Source organism: Nicotiana attenuata, chromosome 11 (genome assembly GCF_001879085.1).
Source record: "Nicotiana attenuata strain UT chromosome 11, NIATTr2, whole genome shotgun sequence".
NCBI classification, from domain to species: Eukaryota; Viridiplantae; Streptophyta; class Magnoliopsida; order Solanales; family Solanaceae; genus Nicotiana; species Nicotiana attenuata.
In genome coordinates this window covers 44,414,209-44,435,711 of record NC_031999.1, presented here as the reverse complement: position 1 = coordinate 44,435,711, position 21,503 = coordinate 44,414,209, and the positions used below count along the sequence as shown (strand labels likewise).

General features: G+C 38.5%; 1 protein-coding gene across 1 annotated transcript; it reads right to left on the bottom strand.

The window, feature by feature from the left end:
• LOC109234435 (protein KINESIN LIGHT CHAIN-RELATED 3) lies at window positions 378-7,579 on the bottom strand. The gene is made up of 2 exons (XM_019400422.1): window positions 5,756-7,579; window positions 378-788 (listed from the first exon to the last, which is right to left on the bottom strand). Exons 1-2 carry the CDS (start codon window positions 7,441-7,443, stop codon window positions 545-547), a joined length of 1,932 nt encoding a protein of 643 aa, XP_019255967.1. The 5' UTR covers window positions 7,444-7,579; the 3' UTR covers window positions 378-544.

The following is a 21,503-nucleotide window of genomic DNA, read 5'->3' as shown; positions in this document are numbered from 1 at the left end:
ACATTCTAGAAGCATATGCTATTTAGTAAACAGTTGGCACCAGTAACAAGCAATAACTATGCTTCAATGCCAAACAAGTTAAACTCGAGTGAACGTAGCATATCACTCTGTTTCAATCTCAAACAAGTCAACTGTATGCATACTCATTATTCACGTCGTTCCATTTAAACTCATCTCAGTCCAATATTAGCAACGAGCAAAGAACCAAGCTGGAAGCTTAAATAACCATAGACGACACTTAAACTCATCCAGTAACATGGCATTCTTTTAACATGATGAGTTGATGACTCAAACATATAGCCTAGATACACTTGGGAAATCAGCAGCATTCATAGCTAGTATGTGATTTCCAGCATCTGGTAAATAAGACAGAGGTCTGAATGTTAAAAAAAGACTTATTATGGTAGATGAAAGTTGCAGACTGATGGATCTTGTAGCTTTAATATCTTTAATGAAGCTTATAAGAATAGTTTACAGTGAAAAGGAAACATCAAACTAACAAATGGTAATTATTCCTTCAAAGGAAAAGAACATGTTAATAAACTTATGTTGCACTTCTTTGCCTCTCAGTGACTGGAATACCAACTTGTGAGTTACTACTAAAGCCAGCTTCACTAGAATTAGCCAAAGGCAAGGCCTTAATCACAGACCCATCGGATATACCATAAGCTTTCTTCTTCAGTTGTTCGAGAAGTCGATGAGCTTCCTTAAGTTCATCTACTGCACTTGGACCATGGCCTTCCCAAGCCTCTATTGCTTTCTCCTGGAAGTTTATTGCAAGGTGATAGCTGAAAAATCCACATGTAAGAGGTTAGACACTTTTCTCACCCAACTAAGAGCATCATAAACTAAAACAAACCATTCAACAATATCTTTGCTCACCACACACACACACACATGAAAAAGCGATGTGAACGAGTACCTCATGCAGTCATACTTCTCTAAAGATGCAGAACTTCCTACAATTTCAAACCTTTTCAGGAACTTATAGTTACAAGTGATAAGGAAGATCACTTGCAACAATCAATTTGGCTCAGTTCTCAACAAAAATGATTTCATAACTAAGGTTTTAGGATAACATATAAGGCCTAGGTAATTTTGTCACCGAATATGGAAGCATATGCTACAATTGAACCCCTAGAAGCATAACTGGCCCTGACACCCCTGAAGTTGCGTGAGTAAATCACTGCACCCACTTCTTCAAGATTCTTAAATTGCACTTCCGCAGAGCCTTCTCGAGAGTTTATCTATTTGCTTCTGAGGATTTTATTTTGCTAAAGATTAGGCACAATGGAAGAGAAAAATTCATATAGGTGAAACCTACTACTCCCTCTGTTCCAGTTTATGTGAACTTATTTCCTTTTTGGTCCGTTCCAAAAAGAATGACCCCTTTCTAAATTTGGTAACAATTTAGCTTAAACTTACAATTCTACCCTTAATGAGAAGCTTTTATAACCACACAAATACTCTGGGCCCCTTATTGACTTGTTTAGGACCACAAATTTCAAAAGTATTCATTTTTTCTTAAACTCCGTGTCCAGTCAAACAAGTTCACATAAATTGGAACGGAGGAAGTAGTTGGGAATAGGTCTTAGACTTGGTACAGAACTTCTATCTTTTTTACTTGTATGTTTATTTTATTTTGGTAATTATGATGAGTTGAGCTAAAATAAAGGAACGAAGATTCATATTGCCGATCGCAACTTGCTTGCGACTGAGGCGTAGTTGTTGTTGTTGTCTTCTGAGGATTTTATTTTACAAAGATGACTAAAGCTCTGTGGAAACATTATAAAGACAATCATTTTTGTCCTCAAATTTAGAAATGTATGGAAACTCTATGTAGTATATTAAGCTTCCACCTAAGAGTCTAGGACAGATACAGTGACAGAAAGCACGAAGAAGAATGACAACTAACAAATAGATGAATCTAGCCGACTGGAATTGATTATAAAGCCATATTACAAAGAAAGTCATATCGGAATCTGCCTATAATATGTCATCCAAGATTATGACATATTTTTCTGGACACAAGAAAGTCCCCCTTAAAGCCTCTATCGAACTCAAGAAAATCAAGAAACAGAAGTAACCAGAATGTAGTGGTGATTGAACAGCTGCTATCCTTGCATGAACTAATAATCTAATGTACTGCACTGCTGCAGAAAAAGCAAATGAATCGAGAAAGATTGGTGTTAATTATTAACAAGTCTGATTAAATTTAACGTAAGCAGCACCAGCGACCCCAAATGGAATTGAGTTGAGCTGTTGACTCCAATTAAACTATTAAAAGGCTTAATGCCAATGCACTATAGTTGGAAATATGTCTATCTTGACACCAGTAGGAAATGCTCAAAACAGAGGTGGATGTGATCTGTGCAACCTATGGACACCAATTAGATGCTGGGCGTCATTAAATAATACTCGGGGAACAATTTTGAATAAACTTCCTACGGTAATCAAATTTCCTGGACAGGAAAGGTTCTATTTTTAGCTTTCCATTTTCAAGTTCATTTTCTTTTTCAGATGTATATACTTCTATTGACATAAAAATGGAACTCCAAATGTAGGGTTTCATGATAAATCAAAAAGGTTTTACATGCATACCATCTTCTTCAACCAAAACCACTTATACAGTTATACTACATAGTTTGTTTACTGAGCCAATACACGTGTATCTTTTGCATAGTATAAAAGTATAAATCACTTCGCTTGATGTTGATTGTCCAATCAGGTTTATTCGGGTTTATTTCATTCCAATACTAGTACAAGATTGTTTTTTTAAGGCAAATTAGGAGTTCTCTAAAACTAGAGGTTCTCTAGTTATGCTGGTGATGAGCTTATTTTCTATAGGGCACAAGAGAAACAGCTTTACTATTTAAGGGCCATTTTGATTTCATTCGAGGTAGTATTCAGGCTATATAAATACGAGAAAGAGCTCTTTGTTTCAAATAAACGAGTTAAGAAACAACCAGCAACTAGCTGGCACTTTGGGTTGTAGCGTTGGGGAAATACCAAACCTATATTTGCCCTTTCCTTTGGGAGGAAAAAACAGGTGGAACCCAATATGGAAGGTGTGATGAATAGTTTGAACGGAGACTTTTAATATTGAAAAAGCAATACATATCTATAGCAACAATGTTAGTCCTAATAGTGTCTTGGATCTTACTCTTACATATATGATGCTCATATCCCTGTGCCTGCATATGTTGAGAAACATCGCACAGAACAAGGAGCAGTTTCCTAGAAACTGTCTATCGTAACAGCAACTGTCTATTGTAACAGCAACCACAGTAAAAGGGGACTTAGAAGTTAAAAATACTAGAGGCTACAGAACAAATGCCTGTTGTTCAAATGGTTATGAAGATTCAACAGAGAAGAAGCCCTTTGGAGAAAGATAATCAGTGCAAAATATGGGATGCACAGCGCTTGGTGTACCAGGACAGTAACTCTAACATATCAGTTTTCTGTTTGGAAGAGCACAAGGAACTTATGGCATGAATTTCATACACTAGTAATATGAAGGTTGCTGATGGAAAGAACATCAAATGTGGCAGGACGAATGGTTAGAAGGTCCTTTAAGGAAGCTTTCTTGACCTGTACTGCATGGCCGGGGAGCAAGACATTACCATTGAAGGCTGATAATTAATTGACAAGTGGGACCTATAATTCTGAATGAAATTAACAGAATCTGGAAATAGAAGGATGGTCCAACATATTCTTAAGCTGGAGAGTGGAGACTGCCCCAAGGCTAGGCTCAACACTAGATTCACATACATGGAAAGCAGATAAAAGTAGCTCATTTTCGGTTAAGTCTTGCTATAAATTGCTGGTTACAAGTGGCAGAGGAAGCAACTGGCCCTTAAAGGTTGTGGAAGAACTAGACACCCCTAAAAACAATGTGTTCCACATGGATAGTAATGCACAAAGCTGCCTCACCCAGAAAAGGATATGGAGGGTATACATATTTTGTTGCAGATGCTACTGTGATATTGCAGAAGAAAACTCGGAATACCTGTTTTCACTGTCCCTATGGACATATATAGAGAATGTTTACAAGGCACTTGAGAGTTAGATGGATGATACTGGCAAAGAGAAGGATGTAATCAGTAGCTGGAGAGGAAGAGCACTGCACAACCACTGAAGAAAAAATGGAACGGCATACCCCATGTGCATTACATGCACAATACGGAAGGAAAGAAGTTCCAGATTTTTTAAAGGATTACTCAAAATCATAGTATATTATTTGTCTAAACTCTTCTTCTTTTTGGTGTAAGATGAAAGCTGCACATCATTTTGGCACCCCTTTTAACTCTATTAACACACCTTTTGACATTATTGGAGTATAGACTCCTCATATTTTGTAGGAGACAAAGTCATACATCTTGTACAGTTTCCAGCACTCTCTTGCCGCTGTTTTTGTAACCTTTACTTATCAGCAGAAAGATATTCTCTATATCTCACAACAGAGAAAACATCTTCTCGGCCTCAAATGTTATAGGTGAGTTTTAAATCCTTGATCTAATCTACTGATTTAAATTCTTCACCAATAAGCTACATATGTCTTGTATTCTGATACTGGTGGTGTCCGGCCAACATGCATACCTCGGCTATTTCAGCGGGTACTATGTATATCAATTGGGTAACTCTATCCACCAAGGTTTAAGCAAATGGAAAGAAATCACCTGAGTTTTTTTTTACCTCTATTGGGATTTGAACCCTTGTCTCTAATCTCTATTGATTTTCATTCCAACTTCTTCGACCTCTAAGCTACACCCTTGGTTGCAAAGCTACAAATGTCAAGCCTTCTACTTAACTAGATAAACTTTATCAGTTTGTCATATCTACTAAGGTTCATACGGTGAATCAAACTTGAATAGGTAATAGTTACAATTAAAGCTTCTCAAGATATTTCAATTGTGTCAAGTCGCTTGCCGAGATGGATAAGTACAAGCTTTGATGTTGTTTCCATCTACTAAATATTAGGAATTTATACCAACCATGAATGATTTATTTAGATGACTGATCAAATTTATTGGTAATAAACTGCCTCAATATGATCAAACTGAGGATAATTCTGTCACCGTAACAGCGTAGCAGCAGACCAGTAATCTATATCTATGAAGAAAAGAGAGACTTCTAAAGTTGGTATCGATATACTTCCAATAGGGCAAAACAGTCATGAGGCAGTGTATGCACCTAGGCTAGTTCTCGACAATTTGTGTGCGAGCACAAGGGACAAAAAGAGCACGCAGAAGCTTGGCATATGAAATAACATGTCAGATAAACAAGGCATATTGAAGGCCACTAAGAGGAATTCCCGTTCCCTTGACCTATTAATAAGATTTATTCATATGAGGAATACATGAAAAAATTAGCACCGTATGCATATCAACAAATTCAAGAGGCAAGAGGAAATAAGAGAAGGCAGAAAGGTAATCTCAAGAATCAACTTAAACATTTTAACTTCTTGTTTCCATAAATGTTTCATTGCCTCATTTAAACATACAGAATACAGGGATGTGCAAGTATTGGATATGAGTACATGGTTTTTGCTAATCTCTATTCTACTTGGCATGACATACCTCTATACCTACCTCACAGGCCCGTTTGAACCGGCAAATCAAGATGAATGAAGGATTCATATAACATAGATTTCAATTGCTCAGATTGTATACTTGGTAAAGGTACTGTCATTCAAAGAGAAAACTGCACACTAACAAATGCCAATAAAACTTAAAGAAAAGATTGAATCTCCTACCTCCCCATGGCAGCATATGCTTTTGAAAGGTTTTGGCATGCTTCAATTGAATCTGTATGATGAGGACCAAGAGAAACATCCATGATATCCTTGGCATACGCAAAAACCTGTGCAGCAGATTGTGGTCTATCCAATTCCAAATATGCTGCACCCAGATTATTGTAAACATAACCAACTGCGTAATGTTTTGATCCAAAGCTTTCTTTCAGCCTCTCAGCGGCATCCTCCAAGAAAGGAATAGCATTCTGCACCCCACCAGTTAAGAGCAGTAACCAGCCAACTCGTGCTGAAACACTTCCAACTGAATGCTGCTCCTGAGGCAGCTTTTCAAGCATTGCCAGTGTTCTCTTTAATAGCGATATAGCAGCTTCGAACTTGTCCATTGTCTCATACAGCATAGAAATTTCCATGTATGCCTCAGCAACTTCAACAGGGGAAACTTTTTCTTTCTTTCCAAGGATTCCACATGCAATTTCAAGGCACTTCTCCGCATCCGTGTACTTTTCTTGGTTGCACAATGCTTTTGCCATTGAGATAAAGACCATAGCTCTATCCTCGCTCTCTTTTCCAGTCTGCTGAACAACAGCCTTCAAAGTATTAATGGCCTCATCATATCTCCCTAAGGCTATCTGCATATTGGCTGCATCGATCTCAGCACGAAGCAAATCAGTATCAAGACCCCAGTTTTTCAAAACTCTTTGAGATAATTGATTTTGTTCCAATGCCTTCTCATGTTCTTCTAATCCAGTATAAATAACTCCTAGAAGCCTCCTATCATGTGCAACCTCAACAGAATTAAGCCCTAATTTTTCCTTGTGTATGTCCAAGGCCTTCAAACAAAATGGTAGAGCCTCTTTGAAATGCAAAATCGCAACATAAGCCTCGGCTACATCCCTATTAGCATTTCCAAGTTCTTTACTATCACTTTCCAGAGTCATCTCTTTCAACTCCAAGGACTTCCTAAGATTAGCAAGGGCCTCCTCTCTCCTCCCCATAGCCGTTTTCGTATTACACAATTCAAGCTGAACAGCATGAAGAATATGCCTAATATCCTCAGCACTACAAGAACCATCCTTTTCTAATTGACCCAGAACCCTATTAGCCCTATTAAGATATCCTAAACTGTCATTAAATCTTTTCAAACTATAACAAGCAGAACCCAACAATTGCAAGGTCATAGCAAGAGGCAAAGACAATTTATCATTAATATCCAATACTCTCAAAGCTCTATTAGCAAAAGATAGAGCCTTTTCAGGATCCTCACCTTCTTGGTCAAGTTTGAGACCTATTCTTAGACATGCCAAACCAAGTTCCCTCTCATCAAAGCTTGTCTCCATTTCTTGAAAAACCTGAAGCATTTCTTGAATTGTCTTTGCTGACTCAAAAGCCTCTCCAAGTTGTGATTTTTCTCTAATCTTTCTCTGTCTTGAGGATAATTGCGGTGGATTTTGATCCGCAAGTGTGTTGAAAGTCTGAGTTTTGACATTGGAGAAGAGTAAAGCTTGAGTCTTTTTGCAAGATTTGAGATGGGTATTTGATGGTTGAGGGGATAATGGTTCATTTGTATTGATGCTGGTGGTGCTGGGGAGAGAAGAAAGGTGGGAGATGAAGTCTTTGGAAATGAGAGAGAAAGAAGTTCTGGTGTACTCCTGGAGATGTGGAGCAGCTAAAGATGAAACTCTTCTCATGGTGGTGTTCAGGGAAAGAACCTAGTATGATGCTTAAGAGTATTTGGTTCTGTTAAACCCTGTAAAACCCTCGGTCGAAGGTGGTTTCTTCAATCCCTCGTCGCTTCATGTTTTATAAAGGAGATGTTTTTTCCTCTTTCAGGATTTTTACACAAATAACCTATTTACATTTATAGCCGATAATACATATTCCCTTTGTTCCAATTTATGTCAACATGTTTGACTAGGCACGGAAATTAAGAAAAAATAAATACTTTTGAAATTTATGGTCCTAAATAAGTCAAAAAGGGGCCCAAAGTATTTGTATGATTACAAAAGTTTTTCATTAAGGGTAGAATTGGAAGTTTAAGCTAAATTATTTCCAAATTTAGAAAGGGGTCATTCTTTTTTAAATGGACCAAAAAAAAATAAGTTCACATAAACTGGAACATAGAAAGTATACACTAATTATATATATATTATATATTATTATAGGTATCTTATACCTATTTTTAGGTGAATGACTATTTAAGTTAATTATTTTTCTTTTTTTCTTGGACAAGAGTTGACAGGAAAAGAGAATTAGTAGTAAGATAAACTCGAGAAAATGAAAATTATGATTCATATCTAACCCTTTTCAAGAATTTCCATAAAGTGGTCTTTTTTATCCTTAGTTTTTAATTTTTATCTCCATTTAGAAATTTATGCAAAAATTATCTTGGCGCTACACATCCACCAAAACTTTTTATTCTTGTTCTTCTCCTTCTGTCATTATCCTTTTCTTCTTTCTTTTCCTCCTTCCCCTTTTTCTTTTTGCAATGAAATGAGCATACAGTTTATATTGGAAAAAATTAAATATGTATAGTAGAAAATTAAAAATCAATTGATTTACTTATGATCCGAGTTAAGTAAGAAATTTCCCATTGAGTTTATATCGTTTATACCTAAAATGTGGATTGGTAAGGTTTGGTTAAATAAATTTAAAAATTATTGCTTGGTTTTTTTTACCTTGTTGTTAAAGAAGATAAAGTCTACTAACTTTTGAAGGTTTGGGATGAATCTAATCATTGAGAATTGTTAAAATTTATATTAGAAGGTTGGATGTCAAACTAAGAGCCATCTAGAGTTTGATTTGGATCAATTTTGAAGCAAAAACAATTTGGTAAATTTTTCTATTCACCGGGAATTTGTAAACAATTTGTTCTAAACCTACGACACAATTTTGTACTCCCTCCGATCCACAATAAGTGAACCAATTTGCTTTTGGAACGCCCATTAAGAAAATACTAAATTCTATACAGAAATACCTAATATGACTAAACTACCCTTAATTAAATATTTTATGTGAGGAGTAAGAAAACTTTTTAGGGATATGTACATAAGGGTAATTTTGTAAAAACAAATTGAATTCTTTTTTGATTATATAAATGGACACTTATTTTGGACCAAAATAAAAAAGCAAATTCGTCACTTATAATGGACCGGACCGGAGGGAGTACTAAACACTTGGGGATTCGCGAAGAGTTATGGCAAGCTCAAACATCAGATTAACTTGGTGATTCGCTAGGTATTGTGGACGATTTGTTCGAAAGCTATGATACATATTTATATTAAACTCTTAGTGGTTTGTCGTAACTGATAAATGAGCATTTTAACCACTTATTTGTACCTTCTTGCTTTAATTTTTAGCCTGAAAGTAATAATTTTTGTCTCTGAATCTAATAAAAATGGATGAATTGCAGGTGTCTGAAGAATGTGAGCTCAATGGTGAAATCTAACTCAAAGAAAAAATGTCTCAGCTAAGATCAGTCAAGAGGAAGAATATAAGAGCGGTGTGGTCCGCAGAATTTCATCTGCGACCGCAAAAGCAAATGTGGCCCACAGAAAATGACATGCGGTCGAAGACAAAGATCTGGAGCTTTAAGAATTTTTGGCAAAAGTGCGGTCTGCAAACCAAAAAGTGCGGCCGCACTTGAGAATTGCACTGACAAGCGTGAAAGATAAGAGAAGATGTAATTGAACAAAGCCCGAAGTCTCCTCAAAGTGTGGTCCGCAGCAATTAAGTGTGGATGTAGGACTCCTCCAACTGAAAGCACTCGCAATAGTAACCTACCAATGTTCGGACCGCGGATGATAAGCGGCTGCAGAACCCTACGAAGGTATTCTTGTTAGAAATTTTAGAACACTATAAATAGACGTGAAAGACTTTTTAGGGAATCTTTTTGGGTTGTAGCAGGAGAAGATAGTTATATTTAGTTATTTTGGGCAACTTGGAGCTACAATTAGAGAAGATCAATTACTTTTCCATTTTAATTTTAGTTCAATTACTTCTTCTTTTTATTTTTCTATGTCAACTACTATGAGTAGCTAGATTTTATCTAGGGTTGTGATCCAACCCTAGTGTGTATAACTTATGGCTGTTTAATATTAATGATTGCTATTGATTGTGTTAATATTATTTAGCCTTGTTTATGCTTTATTGTTAGAATTAATGATTGCAAACATTGATTCATGCCTATTTGACTTTGTTTATTACTTGAGAAAGAGGAATTTAGTCTAGGAAAATTTGGCTAACAAGGAATTGAGCTAGTTAAAATTTTGATTAGTTTGATTAAAGGATTTTAACTAGATATAGGGATAATCTAACTTGGACTTATAATCAATTTCTTTGATTGCTACCCATTTAGACTTGAGAAAGCTAGTTTGGACATAATCACTCTTTTACCGAGAGGTATTGAGTAGGCTTGTGTATTGAGAATCATAACAAACCTCGATCTACTAAGCAAGCATAGATTTACTCTACCCATTAGGCTTATACCTAGGTTAAGGTTACAACCCTAGGCCTTTCTCTATTTGATAAAAATACCAAAAATATTTCAATCATTACTTGCTCATTAGTTAGTTAAATTTCTTAGTAGTTTAACTTAGAAGAATTGTTATCCACTTTTGTTTGGAAGCTAAATATAGTTATTTCGCGTTTCTTTCTTGAGTATTTACCTCAACACCCATTTTAAACTCCTTGTGAATTCGACCCTGACTCGCGTTGGGTTTATTATTGTAACAAGCGTTTCATATTTCTTAACTTTGCAAGACCATGGGTAAGCTATTACCGAATTAACCACAACAATGACTCAACCCGCTCAGGCTCAACTTCATCAAACTCAAGATCCTAATTAAGTTCATTCTATGGAAGGTGTGAATGTCTTGGTTAACAAGAGGAGGACTAAAGTCCCCCAATTTCAATCCCGAGTGGAGAGTTATGCACATAATAATGGTAGCTATGACCAAGATAACTCTTATCAAGAGAAAGAAGAAAAGGTACAATTTGTAAATAATTACCAAGAGAAACGGAACAACTTTCAAGGATCCCATCAAAATTAATAGCGTTCTCAAAATAACCAAGGTAAATCGGATTCTAACAATCAAGAAAATTGGCATAACAACAACAACAACCAAGGGAATTGGGGAGGCAATAATTAAGGAAATTGAGAAAACAATAATAATGCAAATTGAAGTTCGGGGTTTCAATGACCCCTAATGTACTAAAAATCAAGCAAACCACCTCTTTATCCTTCACATGGTTCAACTTCTTCAAGTAATGAAATGGGTCGTATTGAGAATATATTAAAAAAAAATGATGAAAAAGAATGCGAATTTTTATGCCCAACTTGCTTCACATACCACATCAATCGGTAATCTTGAAGTTGGGGAAAAAATTTCAAGCTCTTAATACACATCCTAAGGGTTCATTACCAAGTGATACGGTAGTGAACCTAAACGCTGGTAACAATACGGGATATGCTATGGTGATTATCACAAGAAGTGGACGAGGCGGGAATGCACCCACCTCAAATGAAAAGCAACTTGTGGATGATAACCAAGTAATCCAAGAGGAGGAAATCCCACAAAATGATGTTCAAGTACATGATGATGTTTGAATTGATATCGATGATAGTGTGGAAGAGACCCGAGAAGAGTGTCATTGACATACCGTATCCGGTAGTGCAAAAGGCTAAGGCACCCTTGCCAAAGCCCCCACCTCTTTACCCTCAAAGGCTTGCTAAGAAAATGATGAGAATCAATTCAAAAAGTTCATTCAAATAATGAAAGGTCTTTCTATTAATGTGCCATTGGTGGAAGCTTTGGAACAAATGCCTGGTTATGCCAAGTTTATAAAGATCTTCTGACCAAGAAGAGGTTGACAAATTTTGAAACAATAAAGGTAACTCATCAAGTGAGTGAAATTATTCATTCCATGGATCCTAAGTTAGAGCATCCCCGTGCTTTCACAATTCTATGTACTATTAGAAGTGTCAATTTTGATGAAGCTCTTTGTGATCTTAGGGAGAGTATCAATTTGATGCCATATTTGGTGTTCAAAACTTTGGGGATTGGAAAACCAATACACACTTCTATGAGGTTGCAAATGACCAATCACACAATGAAGTGACCGTTAGGAGTAATTGAGGATGTTTTGGTCCGTGAGTTGATAAATTTATTCTTTCGGTGGACTTTGTGATTCTTGATTGTGAGGTTTACTATGAAGTGTCTATCATTCTTGGGAGGCCTTTACTTGCTACGTGTAAGGCCCTTTGTGACGTTGAAGCCGGAGAACTTACTTTCCCAGTTGGTGATAAACAAGTGGTATTCCATGTATGCAAGTCTATACAACAATCAAATAGCAATAAGGTGTCCTCTTTTGTGGACTTGGTGACCGATGTCATTATTGATTACACAAGTGCTACAATCAATATTGGTGACATGTTGGAAGCCGTTTTGCTTAACTGTCATGATGATGAGATTGATGGTTTTTTGGAGTGTGTGAATTCATTGGAAAGAATGGGGTCTTACAACTATGCACCTCGAAAGTTGTCATTGGATCTTGGGAATAGGAAGACTCCTCTTACAAAGCCTTCAATTGAAGAGCCACCAATCTTGGAGTTGGAACTATTGCTACCTCACCTTCGGTATGAATTTCTTGGCCTTTGTTCTACTTTACTAGTTATTCTTTCCTCTTGTTTAACCCACATGCAGGTAGATTCCACATTGGAGGTATTGCAAAATAGGAAGAAAGCTATTGGATGGATTTTGGCGGACATTCAGGGTATAAGCCCCGCATTTTTCATGCATAATATCAAGTTGGAGGATGGTGCTAAATCGTCCATTGAACATCAAAGAAGACTCAATGAGGCTATGCAAGAGGTGGTCAAAAAAGAGATTATCAAATGTTGGGATGTCGTGGTTGTATACCCTATTTTTGGTAGTTCATGGACTTCTCCGATTTAGTGTGTCCCAAAGAAGGGGGCATAACGGTTGTTACAAATGATAAAAATGAGTTGATTCCTATAAGAATAGTCACCGGTTGGAGAGTTTGTATGGATTATCATTTCAAAGTCACAAGGAAGGATCACAAGGAACGCTCAACAAAGTCATAAGAAAGGATCACTTTCCTCTCCCTTTCATGGATCAAATGCTGGATAGGTTGGCCGGTCGTGCCTTCTATTGCTTTCTTGATTGTTATTCGAGTTACAACCAAATTCTTATTGCTCCGGAAGATCAAGATAAAACCACTTTTACATGTTCATATGGTACTTTTGCTTTCAAACGGATGCCTTTTGGATTGTGCAATGCATCGGTAACTTTTCAACGATGTATGATGGCTATCTTCACGGAAATGGTAGAAGACTACCTTGAGGTCTTCATGGATGACTTTTTGGTGGTTGGGGATTCATTTGATGATTGTCTTGCTAATTTGGACAAGGTGTTGGCTAGATTTGAGGAAACAAATTTGGTACTCAATACGGAGAAATATCATTTCATGTTTGAGGAAGGCATTGTCCTTGGCCATAAGATTTTAAATAATAGTATTAAAGTGGATAAGGCGAAGATTAAAGATACTTCTAAGCTTTCACCCCCACCTCAGTGAAGGGTGTAAGGATTTTCCTGGGCCATGCGGGATTCTACCGGCGATTTATCAAAGATTTTTCTACTGTGGTGAATCCTTTGTGGAAACTCCTTGAGAAAGATGCCAAGTTCCATTTAATGATGATTGTACGACGGATTGTTGAACAATTGAATCTCAAGTTGACAACCACTACTATCATTACATCTCCAAATTGGGGTTTGTCATTCGAGCTCATGTGTGATGCAAATGATGTAGCAGTTGGGGCTATTTTGGGGCAACATATCAACAAAGTTTTCCATATGGTCTACTATGCTAGTGAGACAATGAATATTGCCTAAGTCAATTATACCATTACGGAGAAGGATCTCCTTGCTATTTTATTTGCTATTGAGAAGTTTCGCCCATACTTGATGGGTGCAAAAGTTATTGTTCACATGGATCATGCGGCACTTTGCTACCTTATGAGCAAAAATGAATCTAAAGATCTCTTGATGAGATGAGTGCTTTTGTTGCAAGAGTTTGATATTTACATCCAAGACAATAAGGGAAGTGAAAATCAAGTGGCAGACCACTTGTCTCGTTTGGAGGAGGAGGGTAGGCCACATGATGGCCTTGAAATCAATGACTCTTTCCCCAATGAGCAACTCTTAGCACTTTCAATGAAAGAGGTACCATGGTTTGCGGATTTAGAAAATTTCCTTGTGAGTGATATCATTCCGGATGAGTTCTCTTCAAACCAAAGAAAGAAGATCAAGATCAAAAGGGATTGTCAAGACTACCATTGGGATGAACCATATCTTTTCAGATTAGGATGGGGTAATTAAAAGTATGTCTCGGAGGAGGAACAAAATGATATTCTTGGGGCTTGTCATCCTTCGCCCTATGGTGGTCATCACGGTGGAGCAAGAACGGCGGCTAAAGTCCTAAGTTATGGTTTCTATTGCCCTACTCTCTACAAAGATGCAAATGAGTTGGTAAAAATATGTGATGAATATCAAAGGGCCAGTGGAATTTCAAAGAAACGTGAGATGCCCCTTACAATCATCTTGGAGAACGATATCTTTGATGTTTGGTGTATTGACTTTATAGGCCCTTTCGTGAGTTTTTTTGTGAAAATACCCATATTTCGGTCGCAGTGAATTATGTTTCTAACTGGGTTGAAGCTGTTGCTTTACACAATAATGAGGCTAGAAGTGTGGTGGATTTCTTGAAAAGAAACATTTTTACAAGGTTTAGGATTCCATAGGCACTCATAAGTGATGGAGGGACGCATTTTTGCAACAAGGCTTTTTTAACACTTTACTTGGAAATTATGGTGTCACTCACAAAGTGACAACTCCCTATCATCAAGTGGAAGTTTATAACCGTGAGATAAAGAGTATTTCGTCCAAGACGTTGAATGCAAATCAGACGGATTGGTCTAAGGAGCTTGACGATGCTCTATGGGCATATAGAACGGCTTACCAAACACCTATTTGAATGTCTCCATACCAGTTGGTGTCTGGAAAAGCTTGTCACTTTCCGGTGGAATTAGAGCACAAGGCAATGCGGCTTTGAAGAAATTGAATTATGATTGGGATGTAGCTGCTAACTTGTAGGTTGCAGATTTGAATGAATTGGATGAATTTCGATACCATGCATATGAGAATTTGTCCATGTACAAATAAAAGATAAAATACTTTCATGACAAGTATATTTTGAACAAGGAGTTCAAGGCCGGTGATCTAGTGTTGCTATTCAACTCAAGGTTGAGGTTTCCCGGAAAGCTCAAGTCAAAGCGGAGTGGTCCATTTGAAATTGTTGGTGTGACACCCTTTAGTGCTTTGGACTTGAAGAACAAGAATAATGAAATATTTCAGGTCAATGGTCATCAGGTGAAGCACTACTTGAAAAAAGTTGTTGAGATCCACGTGGTGGCGGTTCTTTACTTCAATTGAGGATGTTATGACATTGCGTCGTGCCACGACAAGGTGCTTCTTGGGAGGCAACCCAAGTTCTTTTCCTTTTTCTCTTTTAGTTTGATTTTGTTTCTTTGTTCTTTTTAACTAGATCTGAAGTGTGTTGCAGTGAACATGTTAGATATTGAGATGATGGCTGAAGCTGTGCCCTACTTGAGAAAATACGGACCGCAATTTTATTAATGCGATCGCTTAATAGGGGATGCGGACCGCAGAAAATTATTTGCGACCGCAGATTTGACCTGCAGACCGCATTTTCAAGATGCTGTTGAGATGCTAAATTGAAGGTCCTCTGAACTTTTCTCCTAACAATGCGAAGCTAATTTTGCGGACTATCACAAATTTTGGGGTTACAGAATAGAAATATCAGATAAGTCATTGAAACTAGGTTGACAGACGTGCGGCTGCACTTGATAAAAGTGCAAACCACACAATTTCATGCTCTCCACTGCCTAGGTAACAGTGTGCGGACCTCATTTGGAATTTTACGGCCGCACTCGCCCTCTTTCACCTTTACCCTCATCTGAGTATAAATAGAACAGTAGTCTCTCATTTGCACTTTTTGCCACTTTCACTTCCAAACTGATATTTTACGAATGAGCTAGTTGGTGCACTTTTGATCACAAACATCCACCCATTCTGCATTTGATCTTAATACACTAGCACAATCTGGTATGCATCACTTCAAATCTTGTTTTTTTTTTAAAAAAATTATTATTGCTTTTTAACTTCTTTTTAATCCATCTGTGATTACATCCTTTAATTGTGTCTATGTGGGGTAGTTTAACTTTGGGTATTTGTCAAAGTATGATTAGATAGGTTTGGGTTGTTGATTATCATGCCTTTACTATGTTATCTAGTAGGATTGAACACATAACTGCATAACCTAGGTAAAAATGTTGTCATCCGTCACTACTCTTGATTGTGCGGACCGTACTTGAAATTGTGCGGTCCGCAAACTTCAGATTTTGGTAACATTGATTACTTCCCTGATTGTGCTGTTGCATTTTATTTGTTCGGACCGCATTTGAAATTTTATAGATGCAAAGGGAGGTCCGCACTATCAATCAGAGAATTTCTTCTCTGAAGCCTAAGTACCTTTACTCAAGTGCGGATCGCAATAATAATTGTGCGAACCGTAATTGGATTTCTGTAGCCGTAGATGCAAGTCCGCGTTGTCCCTCAAAGACTTCTCTCTGAGGACTTGAAACGTCTGTGCAGGAGTGCGGCTGCACTTGGAATTGTGCAGACCGCACTTGAACCCCTATCTACTGCATACTACAAACTTGAAACCCTAGTGCTTCTATGTTGTCCTCCAAAGCTAACATGAATCTTAACTACTTGTATATCAACTAACAACTCTCTTTGTGCATACACAGACAATGGTGCGATCAAGGAAAGAGGAGAGTCATCTAAAGGAAGGGGTGAACAAGGGAAAGGAAGAGGTAGAGGTGCCATGCATCCAAGTGCACAGAAGGCAATATCAAAGAAAACAATTGTAGGTTGGGGGAGCGGTAGAAGCCTCTCAAATTAAAGTTCTAATGTCCCGTCTAGGGAGGCCTCCAAAGAAATTTTGGTGTCTTACTTGAAGAGCAAAATGAGGAGCAGTCTAGGCCACAAGGGGCAATATGAGCCCCAAGCTATACCTTCTACATCACAGAGCACCTCCCGAGGCTCGACTAGCACTAATCATGAGTAAAATGCAACTGCTCAGGACTCTGATTTTGATGATGCCCCAGATGACGGAAGAGGGGGGACAGTTGCAAAAGATGGAGTAGTTAGAACAAATAAGAAGGTTGTCTGAGAAGACCAGTACACATTTCCAAATATAATGGAAGGAAAGGTCCCTTACTCACGAAAGGAAATTCCTCACCAAGGATTTAGACAAATACAATCCGACAGTCTTGGAGCAGTTTACAAAGAGGAAGGGGTGGATGCAGTTTACAGAGAAACTGGTAGATGTCAAGGAACAACTTGTTCAGAAATTCTACACCAACACGATTTATATTGTTAAAGGGACAAAGTTCACTAAAGTGAGCAACCTTAAAGTAAAATTTGATCAACACACCCTAAAAACCTACCTCAGACTTGAAGATGTGGATCCGAAAGAGTATTTGGCCAAGTTGACTGAGAAAGAGAAGGTTAGACCATGGCTCGCAGAGATTCTTACACCTGGGCCTCATCCCCCTTAGATAGGTGCCGAAGTGTCAATCCTCCACCAGAATTTGAGTTTTGAGGCAAAAGGGTGGCAGACCTTTATGTGCACCAGACTTGACTCATGCCTGAATGAGAAAAACTTGCCGCTGACAAGAGTAGTGTGGGTAGCTTCTATCATGTCCGGGTACCCAAACAATATGGGTACTCTGATGTCGGCCAACATCTATCTTGTGCACAGTAGGGTAACACTTCCTACCCTTACCCCAGCACCATCACTGAATACTTGGAAGACTCCAAGGTGGAGTCGAGACTATTTGATATGAAGGTCAAGTCACCCAGTCCCTTTTATATGTATAAGTTGCAAGACCCAAGGAACCCGAAGACAAACATTCAGCCTCCCACTACTGCTGGCCAGTTGATGAGTCGGTAGTAGTAGCTCCAGGTCCCTCTGAGATCCCTTCCACTTCAGTTGAGCCTTCCACTAGTGCTATAGTTATTGTTCCTAAGCCACTATAGCCCCTTCTCCATTGCTTACACCAGCTCTGAGGCTAGTGTCTTTGCCTACGGTCCCACTATCTGCTTTACGAGTTCCTCAGACGCAGGTGAGTCTCAACAACTAGATATAGACAATTACATCAAAGTTGTCCGAGTTCTCTAGTTTAGTTGCAGGGCAGACCTCTACTCAACCGGACTCTTCTGACATTGACATGTAGCTCACCAAGGTCTTGGACAACCAATAGGTGATTATGGACACAGTGGTACAACACGTCAGTGACTGACTGATTGACCAAGCAGGTGAAGAAGATGAGAAAGCCATAGGCCAGCAAGAAGTTATTTGACTCACTCCGAGATGAGGTGACTATGATAGCCGAGGCCGAAAACTTGCCATTTGACATGCTACTAGACCCCACCAGTCTCACACATATCAGTCTTCTTATGAGGATCTTGCTGCTTAGACTGAGAAGCCTTGACTTGCATCCAACACTGCTGCTGCGGTGCAAGATATGTTCACTTCTCAAGCAGCTCCCATAGAGGATGATGACACTATTCTTTTAGTTGAACCACCTTGGACTGATACTGCTGGTGATACCATGATGACTAAGGACCCTTAAGGAGTTTCTTCGCCCCTCTCCTCTCTTTGATCTTATTTTGCTAAGCATCGGGGACAATGCTTTTTGTTATTTGGAGGGGGTTGGAGAATTTTATATTTGATGATTGATACATTTTATTACACTAGGATGTAATAATTGGATAATTTTATTTTGTTTATTTTTAGTAGTTTGTTACATTTAGTATAATCTTTAAGTTTGATTGTTTTGGTAGTATAAAGGCCAAATACATAAGCAGACCCTTAAAGTTGTCACAATTTTTCATTTGAACACTTACACTAACATTTGTTCCAATTAGACACTCCAACTCTAATAAATATGTACCTATTGAACACCTACGACAAACTCTCTTAAAAGTAAAACGTGTGACTCACAAACGCGCTGATATGGAAAAGTGTCCAATAAATCATTGACACGTGTACAGTAACAAAAGAAAATTCCTCTCTTTCCTCAATTTGTATATTTTAGCTATAAAAAGAAAATCCAACCACCAAATAAAGAAAAATCGATGTAATCACCTCACATCAACGGCGAGTGCAGCGACTGTCGCTAAATTTCCACCCGTCCGCCACCATCATTTTTTGTTACATACGTCTCATTACTAACGTCCTGGTTGTCCATAATTTCATGATCAACTCACCCACATCACACTCATTCTTCACCATTCTACTCTTCTCCAACACCCCCATTCTCTGCACCATCGGTGGAGGAGGAAGAAGTATAGTTTAACTTCCAGAGTCGACGAAGAAGATAAAGTACAAAATTGAGGTTTTTCATGACAATTTCTTACCTATGGCTAATTCCATCACTAATTCTTTCATTACTTTTTTATTTTCTTCTTCTGGTAAAGTGGCTTTCATAACTGGACATACAAATTCATGGATAATTGGGTTTTTGAGAATTCAAAGAAATTGGACCACATTGCTTTTCCTATGAACTAGAGAAAGAGCTGAAACAAAAAACAAAAATTAAAATTATCAAGCCCCGACCTCGGGGAGCGCGATCGGTGCTCAATCGAGATACCCTGGTCAACAAGCCTACTTGATGCTTTCTACCCCACCTTACCCATGAGTGAAGTGAAGATGCATTCCTTAGATGATGAGAAGATTACATGAACAACACCAATTTCATTACCATTAGAACTTCATTCAAGATTTCCCAAAATATTGTACACAATCGTAGCTTTAGAAGTGGAACATGTGTTTCAAGTACAACATTTCAAATTGACTTACCCAATTAAAAATGCAAACCCACACTATATCTACAGAGCCTCTAATGGATACAAAGAGTAATACGATAGTGCCGGCAACAAGGCCTCGGCTATACCTCAAAACACTATACATAAGGAACAAAAGATACAAGACCCCGAAATGAAGTGGGGCTCACCAAGTCAACTGAGGAGAGAGTGTACCGCTATCTGACGCCAAGACACTTAAAGTAGGAGGGTGGTACTTCTTGTACCTCTTGAGCCTGACCTGTTCCCTTTCAGAAACTACAGCCCTAACCTCGGGTTGAACTGGGGCCACCGGCTGTACTGGTATGACCTCTGGAATCTGGTCGACCTGAACCTGCTTCTTTGGGGTACAGGCGGCAGAAGTTTGTGCTCCTCCCCCAGCCTGAGATGTGGCAGGAGCAAGATGAGCTAAAGTATCGAACATGCTCAGAAACTGGGCGAGAGTCTCCTAGAGAGTTGGTGCAGTAACAGGCATCTTAGATGCGTGCGCTCTGACTGGAGCTGCTAGTAGCTCCTCTGTAGAAGATCATGCGGGTGCTTTGGCCGCACCACATGGACGTCCTCGGCCTCTACCCCGACCTCGGTCTCTCGCAGCTCTAGCAGGGGGCGTGTGTGTCTGGTTATTTGATCCGATTGTATGTGTCCTCACCATTTGTGAGAGAATAGAAAGACAGAAGTTTAGAATCCTAAAGTCAACAATTTCGCATGACAAGGAATCAAAGAAGTGAAATTTTCCCTAACAGTTCCATAGCCTCCCGAAGATAAGTACAGACGTCTCCTTACCGATCCGCGAGACTCTAATAAACCTGCTTGTGACTCATAACATCTATGAACCTAGAGTTCTGATACTAACTTGTCCTGACCTAAATTTTCCTCCGTAGGATGTCGTGACGGCACCTAGTATCTAAGACTAGGTAAGCCTAACAAAAATGCGGAATAATTGAGTTATAAGCTAAACTCAAACATCAACGGTTGTAATAAATGAATCTACAACTTAGAGTACAAACAATTCCCAAAACCCGGTAGATACAAGTCACAAGCTCTAAGGATAAATACTAAATATCTCTATACATCAGAGTCTAATGTGGATAAGGAAAACAAAATAATAAAGATAGAGGGGGACTCCGAGGTCTGTCGACGCTGGCAGATATACCTTAAAGTCTTCATGTACGGGCTAGCTCACTGATGTCTGGTCAGGTGGAAAGTACCTGGATCTGTATAAAAAGTTGTGCAGAAGCGTAGTATGAGTACACCACAACGGTACCCAGTAAGTTTCAAGCCTAACCCGGTAGAGTAGTGACGAGCTCAGGTCAGGGCCCTACTAAAATATAAGAAATAAGGCAGAAGATAAAAATGATACAAGAGAATGGCAGGGAACTAAAACGATAAGAACGTATGGAAAACAACAGCACAGGAATCAAAGAAGACAAATCCAACACGTAAGGAAACAAGAATCTTACAAGTTAAGGAACAACAACAACAACAACAACACTCCTCACGATAGAAACCTCGTGCTAAATAACACCCCGCACGGCAGAAACTTCGTGCCAAATAACACTCCGCACAGCAGAAACCTCGTGCCACATGATACTCCGCACGACAGAAACCTCGTGCCACAACCAAACAGTCATCTCAACAATAATCACGAAAACCAACACTTAACAAATAAAACAATGATACTACAAGCAAATAACCCTACAGTTTAAGAACAAATACAG

What these genes read in the sequence shown, in the direction of transcription:
- LOC109234435 (XM_019400422.1), bottom strand. Translation starts at nt 7,443, where the DNA reads ATGAGAAGAGTTTCATCTTTAGCTGCTCCACATCTCCAGGAGTACACC. An exon ending in GCATATGCTGCCATGGGGAG is followed by an intron (nt 789 to 5,755) that starts GTAGGAGATTCA and finishes TGGATTTTTCAG; the next exon opens with CTATCACCTTGCAATAAACT.